An 18,762-nucleotide genomic window follows, 5' to 3' on the forward strand; every position below is an offset into this window, starting at 1 on the left:
TTTCAAACCAGAATCCTTAGAAACGATGAAAGCTACGTTCATCACACAAACTTGACCGTGCGCGTGTGTATTTGCTTCCTGGGATTGGGTGTAACAAACCACCACACTCCCGATGCTTTAAAACAACAGAAATTTATTCTCTCAGTTCTGGGGACCAGAGTTCTGAAAGCAGGTCTCTCAAGCTGAGATTGGGGTGTGGGCAGGGCTCCTGCCCCTCGGGAGACTCTGGAGGAGGGTCTCTCCTGCCCTTTCCAGCTTGGTGACTCCCCCTGGCTTGTGGCCACAGCGTCCCGAGCTCTGCCTCCCGTCACATCTCCTCCTCCTTGTCTGCCTCTCTGGTGTAAGGACCCCAGACGGCCCCTGGATGTCTAGGGCCCACGTGGCTGGCCCGGGTCACCTGCCCACCGTGGGATTCTGCATTTAGTCAGCCATCCACAGGTACCCTTCGAAGTCCTTTTTTCCGTGCAAGGGCACAGGCGCCGTTTGGGGTTCTGGTGAAGCTGTCTTTGGGAGCGTTATGTGACCTATCGCCGTGTCCCTGCAAACATACCTGCACTGCCCACTGCCCACCACTGCTGGGGCTTGAACCACATCAGCTGGGCCCTCTGGGGGCCTCTGTCCCCTCTGTGGCAAGATGGGCTCATAGGGTTATCTGAGGATGGTGTGATTTAGACACGGCAGGTGCCTGGAGCTTACTAAATGCTTCACACAAGTCGGCCGCTCTCACTGGGGTTTTATCAGCCATGTGGTGGCGTCATGCTTAACAATGCGACCTGAGTATCCACTAAGCTTAGAAAAGTCATGATGCAATCAGCTAGAAGGTTCTCAGCGGCTGTCAGGCACGTGAGTATGCCCGGAAGGTGCACAGCAGGGCCCGAGGCTTCAGGTCCCGGAGGGCGGTCACCGTCTGGCCCTGTGGTAAGGTTCAAAGCACGGATTTCTGGGACATAGGTCCTGGCGAACTGGACGGCCTTGTCCTGCACCCGCTGGGGCTTCCCTTTACAGGAGACCACGTGCCGGTCCTCACTCCCTAGATGCTTTGGATCGAAAGGGGGGCTCCAGGAGGTCCGTGCTGGCTCTTCCCGCTCAGACTTAGCAGTTCCGCAGGCACAGAGCTGCAGGGCGCGGACAGGACCACACGGGGACGGGCGAACGCTCTGCCATGTGACCTCAGTGCCGGCGCTCCCCGGCCTGCCCCGGCCGTCGGCGTGAGGGCGCAGGGCCCCGGAAGGCAGGGTCCTCTCACAGTCGTTGAGTTCCCATCATCTTTCTGCAAGGGCGGCATCTCCTACCGGACCTTCCGTAGAGGGATGGGCACGAGCCGCGGGGGGCCTGTCATCTTCTGGCCTGGCCCCGTTGCAGCTCTCGGTCCCCGTCTTATCTGCCCGGTGTTGTTTAGCAAACGAGGGACCCCTGTTGCCAGAACCAGGGAAATGGAGGCAGGCACAGACCCTGAAGGCCCCTCCCTGGAAGAACCGCCAGCCGGGCAGGGGGTGGGGGTGGGGATGGGAGGGCCACGGCAGGAGCCCCATTCCCCTGGAGGGGGGGCCAGTTCAGCTCAGATGAGCCTAAGCTCAACTTCTGCAGGTCCTGGGGGGTCACATCTGGAGGTGCACATGTGGCCTGGAGCCCAGGAGAAGCCGGACGTGTCCGGAGAGAGAGCCAAGGTGCAGGGGGAGGGAGGTCAGGGTGGGGCCCTGCAAAAGTCAAGAGCTGTGTCCTAGAGGCCGGGGCCAGCTCTGCAGGGACAGATGCATAGGAGAGGGAGCAGGAGTGACACTAACGGGAGCAGGGGGGCCTTTGGTGGCTGTGCCAGGCTGGGTCAGGGGCTGGGGTGTGGGAGGGTGGGGGGAAGGGTGTCTCGGTGGAGGGTGTGCAGAAGGAGGTCACTGAGAGCCGAGGCTCTGCTCTGAAGGGGACAGACACAGGCTGCTCTGGGCCGGGAGCGGGGTGGGCGCTGTGCTCTAATCATCACTACAGAGGGAAAGGCATTCGGCCCTGTGTGTGCGGTCTGAGGACGCAGCTCCGGAGACAGGAGGGTGTTAGGTGCTGGAGAAGGAAGGAGGGGCAGGAGGGCTCTGGCGGCCAAGGGGGTGCTTGCTGGACCCCTGCACCCCCCCTTCGTCCCCAGGGTACGCCAAACCCTGCGTCCTGCCGGGCTCCCAGCAGAGGGGAGAGATGCCCAGGGTTGCTGTGCCCAGGATGGCTGCCACTGAGTCCCTGAGGGTCTGCCCGCCAGGGCCACGGCCACGGCCACCACGCCTGTGACTGGCCCAGATCTTGCGGGACTGGAGCCCCGTGCCAGGCCAGTGAGAGGCGGGGCCCTGAGGAAGGGCTGGCGTGGCCGAGGACCACAGGGCAGCCAATCCTCACTTCTGCGGGGACCGGCTGGGTGTTCAACTAGGATTGGCCCCAAGAGAACCAGGTGACACGGGGTTAGTGCAAGTACATTTATTAGGTTTCCCCAAGCAGCTTCCGAGGAGGGGAGGCCATTGCGGCCTGTGCTTCGGACGTGGTCGCAAGTCATGACCATTGGGACCCCGGGAGGAGTGTGGCAGGGGGGTGGGAAGAGTCATCCTGAGTTGGGTGGGAACCCCCTCCCACCCAGGCCTGAGAGGAGGGGGTGCTGTCTATACTTGGCAGGGGCCTAAGAGACAGACCCCAAAGCAGCTGGGAGGCTGGTAGGTGGGAGCGCTGGGGGTCCCCACAGTGACGGCTGGTCACATCACTGGCAGCAGGACTTCTGGGCCGAGGCAGGGCAGGAGCAGGCAGGGCGGGGGCACACGGGGCGGCAGAGCAGGGATACACTGGAGGAGGGTCTGCAGCAGGGGCTGGGCTGGCAACAGGAGGGGGCTGAGCAGGGGGAGTCCTCGCAGCACACAGGGGTGCAGCACACGGGTTTGCAGCACACAGGGGTGCAGCAGACGGGCTTGCAGCAGACAGGGGTGCAGCAGACGGGCTTGCAGCAGACAGGGGTGCAGCAGGTGGGCCTGCACACGGGGCGGCAGAGCAGGGACACGCAGGAGGAGGGTCTGCAGCAGGGGCTGGGCTGGCAGCAGGAGGGGGCTGAGCAGGGGGAGTCCTCGCAGCAGACAGGGGTGCAGCACACGGGCTTGCAGCAGACAGGGGTGCAGCAGGTGGGCCTGCACACGGGGCGGCAGAGCAGGGATACACTGGAGGAGGGTCTGCAGCAGGGGCTGGGCTGGCAGCAGGAGGGGGCTGAGCAGGGGGAGTCCTCGCAGCAGACAGGGGTGCAGCACACAGGCTTGCAGCAGACAGGGGTGCAGCAGACGGGCTTGCAGCAGACAGGGGTGCAGCAGACGGGCTTACAGCACGCAGGGGTGCAGCAGACGGGCTTGCAGCACGCAGGGGTGCAGCAGTCTCCCTGGCAGGGGGAGGAGGGGCCGCACAGGAGGGTCAGGCAGGGGGCGGGGGCGCAGCACGGGGGCTCGCAGCAGCTCTCTGGGCAGTCGTCCACCTGCCAGGAGGAGTCGGGGCAGGAGTCCGAGGCCCCGGGCAGGCAGACGCGGCTGCCATAGCTCAGGTCGCTGGAGCAGACGGACAGGGTGGACGCGGCCATGGCGAGGGCGGTGGGGCTGGAGGAGGGAGTGCGTGTGAGTGTGTGTGTGTGTGTGTGTGGTGGGTGCTCGGAGTGTTTGGGGCTTATATACACCTCGGGGCTGTGTGCTCTTCATCACGAGGCCTGAAAAGCCTGTCCGCTTGTTGCTGGAGCATGTCCCTGAGGAAGCTGGTCACGGGCCCGCGGCGGGTATCTTAGCCCATTAATGACGAGGGAGGGTCAGTCACCCCTGATGCCCGCCCTCCTCTCCCAGCGTCCCTCTGCGGCTCCTTACTGTTACTTCCCGTGCCTCTCAGCACCAGAGAATTCATGGGCCTATTTTTTCATGTTGTCTTTATTTGGGGAAATACTTCTGTTCCGAATCCATCAACCAACGGATAGCTTGGGAGCTGTATTTATTTTTGGTGTATGTGCAAACACGCGTGTGTAATAGCTCTTCTGTGCCCGCAGCTATTCGGAACAAGTTTGTGTACATTTTTTTAAATGTTTATTTTTGAGAGAGACAGAGCACAATTGGGGGAGGGGCAGAGAGAGAGAGAGGGAGACACAGAATCCGAAGCAGGTTCCAGGCTCGGAGCTGTCAGCACAGAGCCCGACGTGGGGCTCGAGCTCCCAAACCGTGAGATCACGACCCGAGCGGAAGTCGGACGCTTAACCGACTGAGCCACTCAGGCGCCCTGAAAGTCTGTACATGTTAATTCCGTGACCCTGAACCTTGTGAAGTAGGAACTGTTGTTCCCATTTTACAGATGGGGAAACCGAGGCACGAGTGAACACCAACACCCATACAAAGTGAGCAGAAGGGCCCGGATCAGAAGTGGGGGGCCCATGTTCTCAGGCCAAGAGTCCTGCTGTCCCAGAGGGCAGAGAGCAGGCTGGCTTCTGGGAGATGCGAGGGCACAGGATGAACGCAGATTTAGAAATGGCAGCGAGAGGTGTCCGGGAAGGTGTGCGGTGGGTGCCGGTCGGCAGGCAGCACCTGGTAAGGCGGTGCTTCTAGAACCTGGGAGAACGTGTGCTCAGTGGCCGCAGGATCTTGTGCACGGACTGTGGGGCGAGGTTGCGGGAGGCAGGTGGTCGGTAAGAGCGGGACCTTGCCCGGCTGAGAGCAGGGAGCGTGGGACAGGGCGAGTGTCCCACGTGGGCTGAGGCAGCGGCCTGCAGGACCCCGGCAGGTGGCGCTGGTGAGCCATCAGCTGGCGCAGGCGGGGATGGGGACTCGCGGCCAGGGGAGGCCCTGCGCACGGCCTGACTGAGACTGCCAGCTTGGTGATCGCCCCCCCCCCCCCCGACTGTCCACACTCGCAGCGGGAGGGACCACTGCCCTCTGTGCGGGGAGGCCGGCCTGCAGTGGCCGCTTGGGCTCCGAGCGGGAGCCTGGTGTCATCAGGAGAGCAGGGATGCAAGGGGGGGGTGGGCAGAGCCCCTGAGCGCCCAGAAGCCTCAGGAGTGGAGGGAGAGCAGGTGGGCCCCCAGGGTTTGGGGGGCCCCTTCTGGAGGTGATGCGGGGCATTTCTGGGGAGCGTGGGGGCTCCGGGGAAGCAGGCTAGAGGGCTGTGGTGGGTGTGGCTGGTGCCGGCCAGACGGGCCGCCCTTCCTGAGCCGAGGCAGGTGCAGGCGCCGGGGTCTCTGCTCACGCGGGCACGGACGGGCCACACGCGGCCAGACGCCAGTGCCCCGCAGGGAAGACAGACTTGAATGAGGATGACGCGGCGGGGCCGAGACTTGGGCATGGAGCTGAACGGGGTGCCCCGCGCAGGCAGCAGGGTGGTTGGCCAGAGGGGAGCAAACGCTGACGTGCAGAGGGTCTTGGCTGGGGCGGGGGGCATCCGGGTTTGGGACTGGCAGTGTGGGGTGGGGCCCCTGCCTCCCAAAGAGACGGGCAGGCCACTTTCCTGATGACGCTTCAAAAGGATGGCGCCCTGCTTTCCGCGAAGCTGCGCTTGTGCCAGGCGCGCCTCCGGGGGGCTGGGGTCTGTAGCTGCTTTGCGGGGACACCTCTCGAGCGGGGGCTGGGGCTGGGGTCGGGGGCGGCCAGGCTTTCCGGGCACGTGCTTCTCCAAATGCTCCTGCGCTGAGAGTGAAGGCAGTGCCCGCCTCGCTCACGGCCGCCCACCCCTCTGACGCCTGCCCGGACGCACACTCGGTCCCCTGGGACGCTGGCGCTGCTCACATTCGTGGCCGCCCAACAGGCGAGTGCTCTGTGGGCCAGCGGGGAGCCGTCCCCCCCTTGTCGCGGGAGCAGATGCCACACGGTTATCTCGAGTCTCCCCGACCCGGTGCTGCGCCCACTGGCGGGGGCTCTGCCCGTGTTCCCTCCGCTCACCGCCTCCCTGAGACGGCCACCTGCGGCCTCCTGTGCGCGTGTGCAATTATGAGCACGCAGGGGACCACTGGGTGGCTCAGTCGGGTGGGTGTTTGGCTCTGGATTTTGGCTCAGGTCGTGACCTAACTGTTCGCGAGTTCGAGCCCTGTGTCAGACTCTGTGCTGACGGCAAGGAACCTGCTTGGGATTTTCTCTCTCTCTCTCTGACCCTCCCCCATGCGTGCTCTCTCTCAAAATAAATTAAAAAAGACTAAAATTATGAGCATGCAGTGGTTGTTATATGTTATTATTGCAGCTACCGTTACAAGTATGACAAAGCCATATTCTTCTGTTTGACTTTCTTTAAAAAAGTTTTTTAATTGTAGTAAAACAGAAATAACAGAAAATCTGCCATTGTACCCATTTTCAAGTGCACAGTGTCGGGGCACTAAGTGCATTCGCGATTGTGCAGCTGTCTCCACCGTCCAGCTTCAGGACTTTTGCCATCATCCCGAACTGAAACTCTGTCCCCGTGGGACACTGCCTCCCGTCCCGCAGTCCCCCCAGCAACCCCCTCCCCCCCATCCTACTGTTTCTGAGTCTGGCTGCTCTGGTACGTCATACGAGCGGGGTCAGACCATCGCTGTCCTTTTGTGGCTGGCTGACTTCACACAGCATCATGTCCCCAAGGCTCATTCACGTCGCAGCGGGTGTCAGCACGTCTTTCATGTCGTGAGTGAAGAATATTCCACTCTGTGGACGGACCACATTTTGCTTAGCCATCCGTCAGTGGACCCCTGGGTCGTTTTACCTTCTTGCTGTTGTGAACAATGCTGCAAAGAACATCTGACTGCCTTCTTTACTTTTGGGGGGTATATTCTTAGGAGTGGAGTTTCTGGGGGCGTGTGGTAAGTGCCAGAATGTTTCCAGGCTGGTGCACGACTTGATAGTCCCAGTGATGATGTTTGAGGGCTCCAGTTTCTCCACATCCTTACCAACACTGGTCCCTTCTTTTTTCTTTCTTTCTTTCTTTCTTTCTTTCTTTCTTTCTTTCTTTCTTTCTTTCTTTCTTTCTTTTTCTTTTTCTTCCTTCCTCCCTCTTTCTTTCTTTCTTTCTTTCTTTCTTTCTTTCTTTCCTTCCTTCCTTCCTTCCTTCCTTCCTCCCTCCCTCCCTCCCTCCCTCCCTCCCTCTCTCTCTCTCTCTCTTTCTTTCTTTCTTTCTTTCTTTCTTTCTTTCTTTCTTTTCTTCCTTCCTTCCTTCCTTCCTTCTTCCCTCTCTCTCTCTCGCTTTCTTTTTTCCTTCCTTCCTTCCTTCCTTCCTTCCTTCCTTCCTCCCTCCCTCCCTCCCTCTCTCTCTCTCTCTCTCTCTTTCTTTCTTTCTTTCTTTCTTTCTTTCTTTCTTTCTTTTCTTCCTTCCTTCCTTCCTTCCTTCTTCCCTCTCTCTCTCTCGCTTTCTTTTTTCCTTCCTTCCTTCCTTCCTCCCTCTCTCTCTCTCTCTCTTTCTTTCTTTCTTTCTTTCTTTCTTTCTTTCTTTTCTTCCTTCCTTCCTTCCTTCCTTCTTCCCTCTCTCTCTCTCGCTTTCTTTTTTCCTTCCTTCCTTCCTTCCTTCCTTCCTTCCTTCCTTCCTTCCTCTCTCTCTCTTTCTTTCTTTCTTTCTTTCTTTCTTTCTTTCTTTCTTTCTTTCTTTTCTTTCTTTCTTTCTTTTCTTCCTTCCTTCCTTCCTTCCTTCCTTCCTTCTTCCCTCTCTCTCTCTCGCTTTCTTTTTTCCTTCCTTCCTTCCTTCCTTCCCTTCCTTCCTTCCTTCCTTCCTTCCTCCCTTCCTTGCTCCCTCCCTATCTTCCTCCTTCCCTTTCTTTCTTTCTTTCTTTCTTTCTTTCTTTCATCCTTCTCTTTCTTTCTTTCTTTCTTTCTTTCTTTCTTTCTTTCTTTCTCTTTCAATTTTAGCCATCCTAGCGCATATGAAGTAGTGTTTCATTGTGGTTGTGATTTGCATTTCCCTGATGACTAATAATGTGGGGCATCTTTTTGTGTGCATGTTGGCCCTCTGTACAGCTTTGTTGGAGAAATATCAATTCAAGTTCCTTTCCCACTTAAAAAAAAGTGTATTTATTTTGAGAGAGTCAGAGAGAGTGTGAGTGGGAAAGGGGCAGGGAGAGGGAAAGAGAATCCCAAGTAGACTCTGCGTGCCATCAGCGTGGAGCCTGACACGGGGCTCAAACCCATGAACTGTGAAACCAGGACCTGAGCCGAAATCAATTTGGACGCTTAACTGATTGAGCTACCCAGGTGCCCCTCTCTGCCCATCTTTAAATTGGGTTACATGTCTTTTTGTTGCTGAGTTGTGTGGGTTCTTTATGTTTTCTGGTTATAAACTCTTATCAGACATACGACTTGCAAATATTTTCTCCCATTCTGTGGATTGTCCTGTCACTTTCTTGATGGTGTCTTTTGAATCACTAGAGTTTTTAATTTTGATGATGTCCAATTAATTTTTTTCTTTTGATCTTCATGCTTTTGGTGTCATAGCTAAGAACCTGTTGTCAAATCCAAGGTCACGAAGTGATTCCCCTATGTTTTCCTCTAAGACACTTTGGTTTTAGCGCTTACATTTAGGATGTTTATGACTTTTAGTTAATTTTTGTATATGGGGTGAGGTAGGGGTCCAACTACATTATTTTGCATGTAGGAATCTGGCTTTTCTGGCACCGTTTGTTGAAAAGATGATTTCTTTCTCCACTGAACAGTCTTGAAATCCTTGTCAAAAATCAGTTGGCCACAAATATATGGGTTTATCTCTGGACTCTCAGCTTTACTCCGTCAGTGTGTATGTCTGTCCTATATGCCAGATGCCACACTGACTCAATCACTGTACTCTCGTAGTAAGTTTTGAAATCAGGAATTGTGAATCCTTCAACGTTCTTCATCGTTTTCAAGTTTATTCTATTCTAGACTCTTACCAGTTCCATATGATTTTGAAGCTCAGCCTTTTCATTTCTAGAGAAAGAGGCTTTGGGATTTTGATAAGGATCACACTGGGGAGTACTGTCACCTTCAGGTTAAGCGTTCCCATCCATGAACATGGGATGTCCTTGCTCTTATCCTCGTCTCCTTCGGTTCTTCCAGCAGTGTTTTAGAGCGATCGGTGTACAGGTCTTTCACCCCCTTGGCTAAATTTATTGCTAGGTGTTTTATTCTTTTGGATATGATTTTCACTGCCTGAAAAAGTGTTGAAAAGCAGATGACCACGTACACACAAAATACAGCTACTTAGTTTTAGCAAAACACTCCTGCTTATTTAATACGTCTATTGCCAAGAATGTGTTGTCGTGTTTACTACTCACTTAAGCATCGTTTACGTAGTTTTCTACTCATCTGTTTACTTATAGCACACCCGTGTTTGGAAGCACAGGTTGGATTGTCGCCAGGACTTTGTGAGCACTGCTCCCGAAGTTTGCTAAAGCGTGCGGTGCTGTTGATGGCAAGTCTGATGCCAGTCTGATTTTTACTTTTCCGTAGGTGACTTTTTTGGCTTCTTTTGTTCTCCGGAGACGCTTTTGGGAACCACTTATTACCCATCCCATTCTGCAGTTCCAACAGGATGTGTCTGGGTTTTCCCCATTCCTTTTCTTGGTGTTGCTTAGTCCTTTAACCTGGGGACCGTGTTTTCCACTGTGGGAAGTGCTCCTCCCCGGGGATGCATTTCCTCATCCTCCCTGTGTCCTGACTGCCTCTCCTCCCGGCATCCCACACACCAGAGGCTGCAGCCCCCAGATGGGTCCCCAGGCTGGTTTCTTTCCTCTCATACTTCCTGCCTCTTTGATGTTTTGTTCTAAGTCTGAGAGACTTCTCAGCCTCACCTGCAAGGCCCTTTGTTTCATTTCAAATACCAACAATAGACCTTTTTGGGGTACGTTTTCTAACCGTTCCTTTTCAAAGCCTCTCGCCCCTTGCTCTATGGCTGTGACATCTTCTTGAATGTCTTTGAGTGTATTTAAGATTTGTTAAAAGGTGATTTCTGCTTCATGAGCTGTCCGCCTGCTCTGGGGTGTGTTTTCTGTTTGCTACCCCAGGCTGGCCTTCTCACGCCACTGGCTTTGCTCATACGCTGGGGTGAGTGTGGGAGTGGTCATGGCGGCCGGGCTCCCCTTCCGCTGCGTGTCTGTGCTGAGTTAGAGAAACCTCACCCGTGTAGGGAAGTTGACATGGTGCTCCGGGATCGGGGGTGGGGCCCTGCCAGGTGGCGGGCTTACCTGGGAATAAGAAAGTTGGGAGCCCAGAAGCCAGGATGAGACTTATGTACATGGGGTGTCAACAGCCCCCCAGGAGCCTTAGCCTTTCCCGGGTGAGGTGTTAAATTGTCCTAGAGATACACACTGGCGGCGTTCTGGGGAGTTGCAGAGCCTCTGGGCACTCTGCCTCCGATGGCCCCGGGTGCCCCCTCCCCCGTAGACACACCTTCCTCCACCGGGCCTGCCCATGGGGACCAGGTGCTGTCGTGCTCCAGGGCCCAGGGCTTCCCACCTGCTCCACCCTGCCTGGAGGTCGGCACATCTCTGCTTCCCGTTGGCTTTGTTGCGTCCCTCACCCGTTGTAGGCTGACTTCTCCCCACGGCGGGTCTTGGGAGGTTGAGATGGGGACAGTAGGCCCAGCCTGCCATCTTGAATGGAAGCATCAGCTCTCTTGGAGTGCTGGCTTTCCCACTCCCCCCTGGCGCTCTGGTTTGGCTGACCCACAGTCCTCCTTATTTCATTTGAATGCGGGGTCCCCAAATTCTCTTTTCACCCCAGTTCACCTGGAATATTAGGCTGCCACGGCATGAAAGCTCTTGGTTAAATTTCCCATCCAAAGCAGGAATCCCATTTGTGCCTTCTGTTTTCTTTTTAAAGGGAAATTTTATTTTGAACTACTTAGCTCAACCATCATTTTCAACTATTTTTATTTTCATTTTATTGTGAAAAAAATCTCAGACATACAGAAAAACTGAAAGAATCACTCAGCGTGTAGCCACATATCCCGTTCTACAGTCAACAACTAACATTGTGCCTCACTTCCTTTCCCAGATTCTTACCCACAGACCGTCCCTCTACATTGCCAAGTCAGTCGCAAACAACAGTACGCTTCACTCAAACACTTAGGAAGCATCCCATTAGTAGGAGTTTCTGTGCTCTTGTGTGTGAAGTACCGTGCCTCTTACGTGTGTCATTTGATGGCTTTTGACAAATGCGTGCATCTGAGTAAACCCTCTTGGGACCCACCACTGGACTGTGCAGCCAACCTTATCGGGGCCCTGGACACAGCCTGTGCCCAACCCTTTCGGCCCTGGCCCTAACGGTCCTCCCCAAATGTCCTCTGCCACCTGGTCAGTTTACCTGAACCCCCCAGAAGCAGCCCGTGTTCTGGCCGTTAAACATGTAAAGTAGTTCAGCTTGTCGCAGAGCCTCACTTAGACACAGTCGTGTGGCGGGCGCTCTCTGCCCGACTCTGCTCACCAACACCGTGTTGCTGAGACTAAACAGTGCGGTCCTCTAACTGCTGATTCGTGTGACTGTCGTGGTGTTTATCCATCCCTGTTGATGGGCGTGTGGGTTGATTGCAGTTCTGTCTGTTATTGAGAGAGTGGAAGAAACAGACCTCGTCTTCACGGCTTCGGTGCCCGGAAGCCAGGACGGTCCCCGGGTGCCTGTTATTTTGCAGGGCAGCTCTGGCTTTTAGGGAACTTTTTGTTCTTTGAGCTGAAATCTGTGTCCCTGTCACCTTGGCTCTTTGGTGCAACCTCTTTTGCAGTATACTTTTTTTAACGTTTGGTTTTGAGACAGAGAAAGAGCGTGAGCAGGGGAGGGGCAGAGAGAGAGGGAGACACAGAATCCGAAGCAGGATCCAGCCTCTGAGCTGTCAGCACAGAGCCTGACGCGGGGCTCGAACTCACAGACCGTGAGATCATGCCCTGAGCCGAAGTCGGACGCTTAACCGACGGAGTCCCCAGGCACCCCTCCTTGCTCTGGAAAGCCCGCATATGACTGTGAGCAGCCGCGGTCACTCAGGCGGTGCCCCCCCTCCATTCCTTACCCTTTGTTGCGCAGTTTCTAGGCCCTGAGGAGCCCAGCACGAAGGTCCTCGCTTGAAATGGGGGGAAGGGAGGCCCCGTCGGGTTTGACAGCCTGGCCGCCGCTTCTGTCAGAGGGGCTCCCCAGCATGCCGAGGGGCGTGACCACCCCAGGAGGCCACCCAAGACAGGAGTCGTACTCAGACATCGGGTTGTCCAAGGGGACAGGTGACAGGGAGAAACGGCTTTGGGGGACACTCACAGAAAGAGACAGCGCTGAGCAGAGAGAGGGATTTTTAATAGCTCCTGAGCTCTCATGGATAAGACACTGGGTGGGGATTCTAGCGTCTGTGGAGTGCGGCCCCGTCGGGGATTCCATCATGAGATGTGGCGGGAGAGCTCACGCTCCGGGTGATTTGTAGCCGCAGTTAGGGGTGCCGCAGGGAACAGGCCTGAGGACCAGGGTGGGGCAGGAGGGCCGGCAGCACCCGGAGGACTGGCAGGAGGGGGTCACACACACAGCAGCCTTGCCGCTCACGGGCACGCAGCAGGCCAGCTGGCAGGAGCTGGGCACACAGCTGGCGCTCACCCCCATCCACCTTCGTGCTTCCTCTTCCCACCTGCAGTCTCCCCTCTCCCCCCTAATGCTCCCTCTTCCCACCTGCACACTCCTCCCCCATCCACCCTCATGCTCCCTCTTCCTGCCTGTGTTCTCCTCCTCAGTGCTCCCTCTTCCCGTCTGCATGCTCCTCCCCCCTCCGCTCCCGTGCTCCCTCTTCCCACCTGTGCGCTCAGCCCACCCCACCTTCCCCGCCCCCCTGCGGTGCTTCCCTCCTGCGAGGGCCACTTTACTTCCCTTTCTCTGAAATGTTTCGCTTCACCCGGTTTCAAAGGACTTCTTTTTTGCTATCCATGGAGCTCTCGATGGGCAGTGCTTGTCCCCAGCACCTCAACACCGTTGCCACTTCTGTGCCGCTTCTGACGAGAAGTCAGCAGCTTCCTTCTCCTTCTTTTTTTATTTGTTTTATTTTTTTTAACGTTTATTCATTTTTGAGAGACAGAGCGAGAGCGGGGGAGGGGCAGAGAGAGAGGGAGACACAGAATCGGAAGCAGGCTCCAGGCTCCGAGCTGTCAGCACAGAGCCCGACGCGGGGCTCGAACCCATGATCCGTGAGGTCGTGACCTGAGCTGAAGTCGGAGGTTCAACGGACTGAGCCCCAGCCCCCGCCCCCAGGCGCCCCTGGTGTCTTTTTTTAAAACCAGGTTTTGGAAGCTCGTCCATCGTGTGTTCAGCACATTGTTGGGCTTTGATTTCATCCCTCCTCCCGAGGGTGACCTTGCCTGTGTGTTAGACGGTCAGATACCGGCTCACAGGCTCTTCTCAGTTTTTCCTCACTCTCGCTTCTCCTGCAGGTTAGATAATTTCCCTCGACGCGGATTCACTTTCACACGCTATTACTTCCGTCGTCGGTCCGCCGTTGGGACCTCCCAGTGGATATTTCATTTCCAAGCGCTGTGCTTCTCGGTTCCAATTCCCGGTTTTTAAAGCAGTTTCCACTTACCTGCTAACATTCCGTATCCATTCACTCACAAAAGTAATATTTTCCTTTAATTCTTCGAACATCTGTTCCTTGGATTCTTGAAACATCTACAGTCGCTGCTCCACAGTCATTGCCCAGCCACTGTCCGGGCCATCTCGGGTTTCACGACTATTGATTGATTTTTTTCCTTAACTGGTGGATTGCATTTTCTCTGCCTCTTGTGGCCAGTGGTTTTGTTGTTGTATATTGCAATTAATTACGGTGATACATTTAGAAGGCCTGCATTCTCTTTTCCTGCCTATTCACTTTGGTTCTGGGTGATCGCCAGTTATTAATTGATCATGTTGAACTTGAGCAGGTTTTACACCTGCTCAGGGTGGCTCTGCGGGAAGCCCAGGGGGATTACTAAGCTCCTTGTCTTGGTGGGGGTCGAATTCCAACCGTCTTCTCTGGAAATGTTGCCACCGGTTGGCTTTGTTGGGGCAGGCCCGGAGTAGGGCTTCCTGTGGGTCTGGTCGCTGCTCCGGACGCCTGACCGTGTGGGGTCCTAGCAGCATGTGGGGGCTCCCCCTCCGTCCTGCGGCACACGCTCAAAGTTAAGCCTCCGGTGGTGTTGCCCCGAGCACAGACAACCCTGCCACCTTGGACAGATTTACAGCAGCCTCTCACGCAGACTCACGCACGTTCCCTCCCTCCTGATGCCCCACTCCTGGGATTCTAGCTGCTTCTGCTGCCCGAGCGCGGGGGGCCTTCCTCCTCGGCAAGCGGGCCGTCTGTTCTGCGAAAACCCCAGCCCACTGAACGGCCTTCGGGATGCTGGCCTGGGCAGAGCCGGGCGAAGGCCGAGCGTCTCTCGTGTGCACTCTTCCTCTCAGCAGCCGGTCTGTGTCGGTCGGACCGGCCGCGGCCCGAAGACAGAAGGCTCGTCGCTGTTCTTGGGTCGTGTCGTTGAGGGAGCGCTAGACTACCAGCGCTCCGCGAGTTTCCCCGGTATCGTTCCGTTCTCCAGACTCAACACTTGTCTGTTCTGGGAGGTTCCTGGTCCACACAGCAAAGGCTGTGGCTTGAGGGGCCCTGCAGGTGTCATTCCTGTCTGCCTCGGTGTGGGCCCCACGGAGACAGGCAGCTACCGGGCTCTCTTACCCCCCTATCGCCACTAGAACGGTTGGAGGACGTGGCTAGGTGTGTGGCTGCTGAGACAGAACCAGGCAGACTCCTGTCAGGGACAGCCTGTCCTGGAAAACCGTAGATGACACCCCCCGCCCAAAAGAGGTCACGGTTTTACGCTGAGATGGCCCCGTCCAGGCAGACCCCCGCCGGCGCTCTCTGCAGGCGGGCGGGCCCCAGAGTCTGCGAGCAGAAAGGAGTGGAGCGGGGGGTGGGAACACTGACGGACGTCAGTCCTCACGGAGGAGACCTCGGAGTGGGGAGCGGTGTCTCCCTAACAAACAGGGAGGCCCACGAGTGTTTGTCTGGGCCCGGATGTGCATGCCTCTGTGGGGGTGCCTGCACCTCCCCGAGCTGTGTGTCCATCTTTGGGGCCGTGCGCCAGAAAATTCTCGTAAACCAGTCCTGAGTCTTGTGATGCAGCAGCCTCCTGCAGAAGCGTTTTCAGAAACGCCATCAAGTTCTCGGGGTGTTCTCACTGTCGGCGGGGCGGGGGGCATGCAGGTGGCAGGAGAGACCTCGGATTCTTTGTAGGAAAGGTATGGAGGTCATCCAAAGGCGCTCTCTGGAGTTCACAGGCCAGAGCCCCGAGGAGGGTGGGGAGTGCTCCTCCAGGCCGGCTTTCAGGCCCGAGACGTCAGGCGAGAGCCCCAGGGAGGAGAGGAAGACCCACCGCTGACTCAGCCCGTCACCCGGGTCCCAAGTGACCCTGTGTGTCCATCCGCGGCCCCCCGGTCCTCACGCGCTTCCCGGGGACGCCCCTGCTTCCTGTAGGGCCGCACCCCTGTGCAGCGGATGCCCTGGCTTTGTGCAGCCTGCTTCTCTAATGATGAGGTTTTTCTCACGACGAGGATCAGAGGTCACTGCCCGCCAGGAGTTCTCCATGACCCGTGCCCTCAGTCCACACCCGTGCTGTGGGCCAGTGGTCACCGTGTCCTTCCCGTGTACCGGCCGCCGCGTGACCTCCAGCTTCTGGGACACTCGGACGTGAGCCCGACACTCTCGATCTCCCCGTGTCTGCCCCGGAGCCTTCCTGATGGGCAGAGGCTGTTCGGGGACGTCATCGCACACAGAGGGAGGTCGGGAGGTCCGCGTTTTCAGATTCACGCAAACGTAGCTCGTGTGAAATGGTGAGGAACGAGGCGCCAGTGACACACTCGGGCAGGTTTCCAAGTGCAACACGAGCGTGGGGAGGGGCAGTTAGTCACGCGGGCGAGCGCCAAACAAACAAAACACGTGCAACAGAAAACTAAGTTCTGGGAGACGGCCCGGAAGCAGCACAAACCAGGAAGACAACTGTTCTGTCCCGTGTTGCCGGGACGCCCACGGCCCAGTATAAAGGCGGCCCAGGCAAGGAGCCTCCAGACGTCCCCGCCCTCCTCCCTCCCGGACACCGGCCGAGCCCCACGCCAACATGTGCCACACCAGCTGCTCCGCGGGCTGCCAGGCTTCCTGCGGCTCCTCCGGCCCCTGCCAGGCGTCCTGCTGTGTGCCCGTGAGCTGCAAGCCCGTGTGCGTGCCCGTGAGCTGCAGACTTGTCGTGTGCGTGCCCGTGAGCTGCAGGCCCACGTGTGTGCCCTCCTGCCAGTCCTCCGTGTGCGTGCCCGTGAGCTGCAAGCCCGAGTGTGTGCCCTCCTGCCGGCCCTCCTGCCCCACCCTGGTCTGCAGACCCGTGTGCTGTAGCTCCCCGTGCTGCTTCTGACCAGGGGTCTCCTAACACCTGCTCTGGGGGCAGAGGGGGCCCCACCCGTGCCCCTCCGGTGAGGACCAAGTCTTCGCCCGGCCTCCAGTTCTGCACGTGGCAGCTCAAACATTCCCGATGAGTCGTCTGAACCCTGGGGCGAGGACGGAGCAGGACGAGCCGGATCCCCCTGTGACCCTGCGTGTCTCCGCCAGGGTCCTTCTCTGTCTCCGGCAGGGAACCCAGCCCGTGTGAGCCCAATAAATCGTGCCTTCCTGAGGCAGCTTTCTACCCCTGTCTCTCTGTTTCTACGTTTCCTGCCCACTGAGTCGGCGCTACGGAGCGGGGAGGGCTAATCCCCTCCTCAAGGCGGCTCGTCCGCGCTGGGGGCTCCCGGTGGAGGGGGTGGCCGCCGGCCTCAGGCCCCCATGACCCGTGGCCCGGTGCGTGTGGCCGCGGCCAGCGACTCGCCCTTTTCCAAGGCTGCTCTTGCTTCCCCTGGCTGTCAGTTCCGGCCCTCAGTTCATGATTCACTTGTGTCGCTGGTCCACGTGCGGCCCAGTGTTAATTGATCGATGATCAGTTATTATTATAATAAACCCCACGAACCCACTACCCAACGTGGAAGCTAGAGCACCGTCGGTAATTCACCCCGGGCTTCTCAGGGAAACCGCTGTTAGAATCGTGTGCTACCTTCTAAAAAAGAGAGCGGAGTCACCTCTGCGTGGCCCCGAAGCGCGTGTTTTCTCATGCAGGGCCCTGAGGGACGTCGGAAGGTATTGTCCTGCACCCCTGGCCTCGGACTTGCTTTCTTCACTCCGAGCACTGTTGCTAGGATTTCTCTCGGGTCCCACGTCGTGTCCTGTGTCCTCTTGACCCTTCCCGCCTGCTCCATGCTGGGGCTGTTTCGGCTGAAACCTGGTCCCGTAGATGGGCAGGTGTGGGTGCCGAGGGAACAGGGGACCGGAGGGCCTGGCCGTGGACTGTCCATGCCCTCCTTTGGCACCTGTGACCTTTCCATTTGGGGCAGCCGACCGCCCGTCCCCCGGCAAGGCTCTCTGTCTGTCTGGCAGAGTCTCAGGCTGGTGGGCAGGTGCATGGGAGCCTGCCCCCCCCCCCCCCCCACCCCCGGGAACACGCACCTGCCGCAAGCCCCGGGCGACGGTGGAGAGGCAGGGACACCGGCTTCTCACCCACCTTGTCTCCAAAGCCACTGCACCTCCATGCCTGGTTTCTGGGGGTTGTTTTGTAATGAATTTTCTGAGTCGGAGAAGTGGGTGCGTTTGAGACCCACCGGCAGTGTAGTCTGCCGCCACCTCCCCCCACCCCCGCCGCCCCCCGGCTTTGCTCCCGGCTGAGGTCGAGAGGCCTGCACTGCGGACTGGAGCCTGGCTGCCCTCCCACCCCAGGGATGGCCTCCGGAGCCTCAGTCCTTCCTCCTCACCCAGCTCTGCGGTGACTAGATGTCACAGTACCTGGATCCTGCCCGACCCCACCCCCAGGCCCCATTGTCCCTGAGCTCCCGAGGAGGCCGGTGGGGGCCGGGAGGCAGGTCAGCTCTCTGGATGTGGCTTTTTTTTTTTTAATTTAAATTTTAGTTAACATGCAGTGCAATGTTGGTTTCAGGAGTAGAATTCTTTGATTCATCCCTTACATACAACACCCAGTGCTCATCACAAGTGTCCTCCTCAGTGCCCATCACCCACTTAGCTCCTCCCCCACCCACCTCCCTCCATTCTCCCCCAGCTCATTCTCTGTCATTGAGAGTCTCTTGTGGGGGCGCCTGGGGGGCTCAGTTGGTTAAGTGTCTGACTTCAGTTTAGGTCATGATCTCCTGGTTCATGGGTTTGAGCCCCTTGTCGGGCTCTGTGTTGACAGCTCAGAGCCTGGAGCCTGCTTCGGATCCTGTGTCTCCCTCTCTCTCTCTTTGCCCCTCCCCTGCTCATGTTCTTTCTCTCTCTGTCTCTCAAAAATGAATAAATGGTAAAAAAAAAATTTTTTTTAAGAGTCTCTGTGGTTTGTTTCCCTCTCTTCTCTTCACCCCTTTCATATGTGTTCATCTGTTTTGTTTCTACATATGAGTGAAATCATACAGTATGTGTCTTTCTCTGACTGACTTATTTCACTTTGTGTAATATATTTCAGCTCCATCCATGTAGTTGCAAATGGCAAGATTTCATTCTTTTTCATTGCTGAGTAGTATTCCATTATATATATATATATATATTATATATACCACATCATCTTTTTCCATTCGTCACTGGATGGACATTTGGACTCTTTCCATAATTTGGCTGTTGTCAATAGTGCTGCTATAAATATCGGGACGCGTGTGCTCCTTTGAATCAGCATTTTTTGTATCCTTCGGGTAAATACTCAGTAGTGTGATTACTGGGTCGTAGGGTAGGTCTATTTTCACCTTTTTGAGGAAACTCCATACTGTT

At 56.9% G+C, this 18,762-nt stretch overlaps 3 protein-coding genes across 4 annotated transcripts in view; 2 read left to right on the forward strand and 1 right to left on the reverse strand.

The window, feature by feature from the left end:
- Positions 1 to 18,762, forward strand: part of TSPEAR (thrombospondin type laminin G domain and EAR repeats) — a 156,591-nt gene that overhangs the window by 8,743 nt on the left and 129,086 nt on the right. The gene's annotated exons all lie outside the window — the stretch shown is intronic.
- LOC101088263 (keratin-associated protein 10-8) lies at positions 2,726 to 3,647 on the reverse strand. The gene has a single exon (XM_019839300.2). The coding sequence runs from the start codon at positions 3,578 to 3,580 to the stop codon at positions 2,726 to 2,728; it is 855 nt and encodes a 284-aa protein (XP_019694859.2). The 5' UTR covers positions 3,581 to 3,647.
- LOC101088509 (keratin-associated protein 12-1-like) lies at positions 15,780 to 16,609 on the forward strand. The gene has a single exon (XM_003991381.6). It carries the CDS (start codon positions 16,052 to 16,054, stop codon positions 16,337 to 16,339), a length of 288 nt encoding a protein of 95 aa, XP_003991430.4. The 5' UTR covers positions 15,780 to 16,051; the 3' UTR covers positions 16,340 to 16,609.

The sequence above is a fragment of the Felis catus genome, chromosome C2, assembly GCF_018350175.1.
Source record: "Felis catus isolate Fca126 chromosome C2, F.catus_Fca126_mat1.0, whole genome shotgun sequence".
NCBI classification, from domain to species: domain Eukaryota; kingdom Metazoa; phylum Chordata; class Mammalia; order Carnivora; family Felidae; genus Felis; species Felis catus.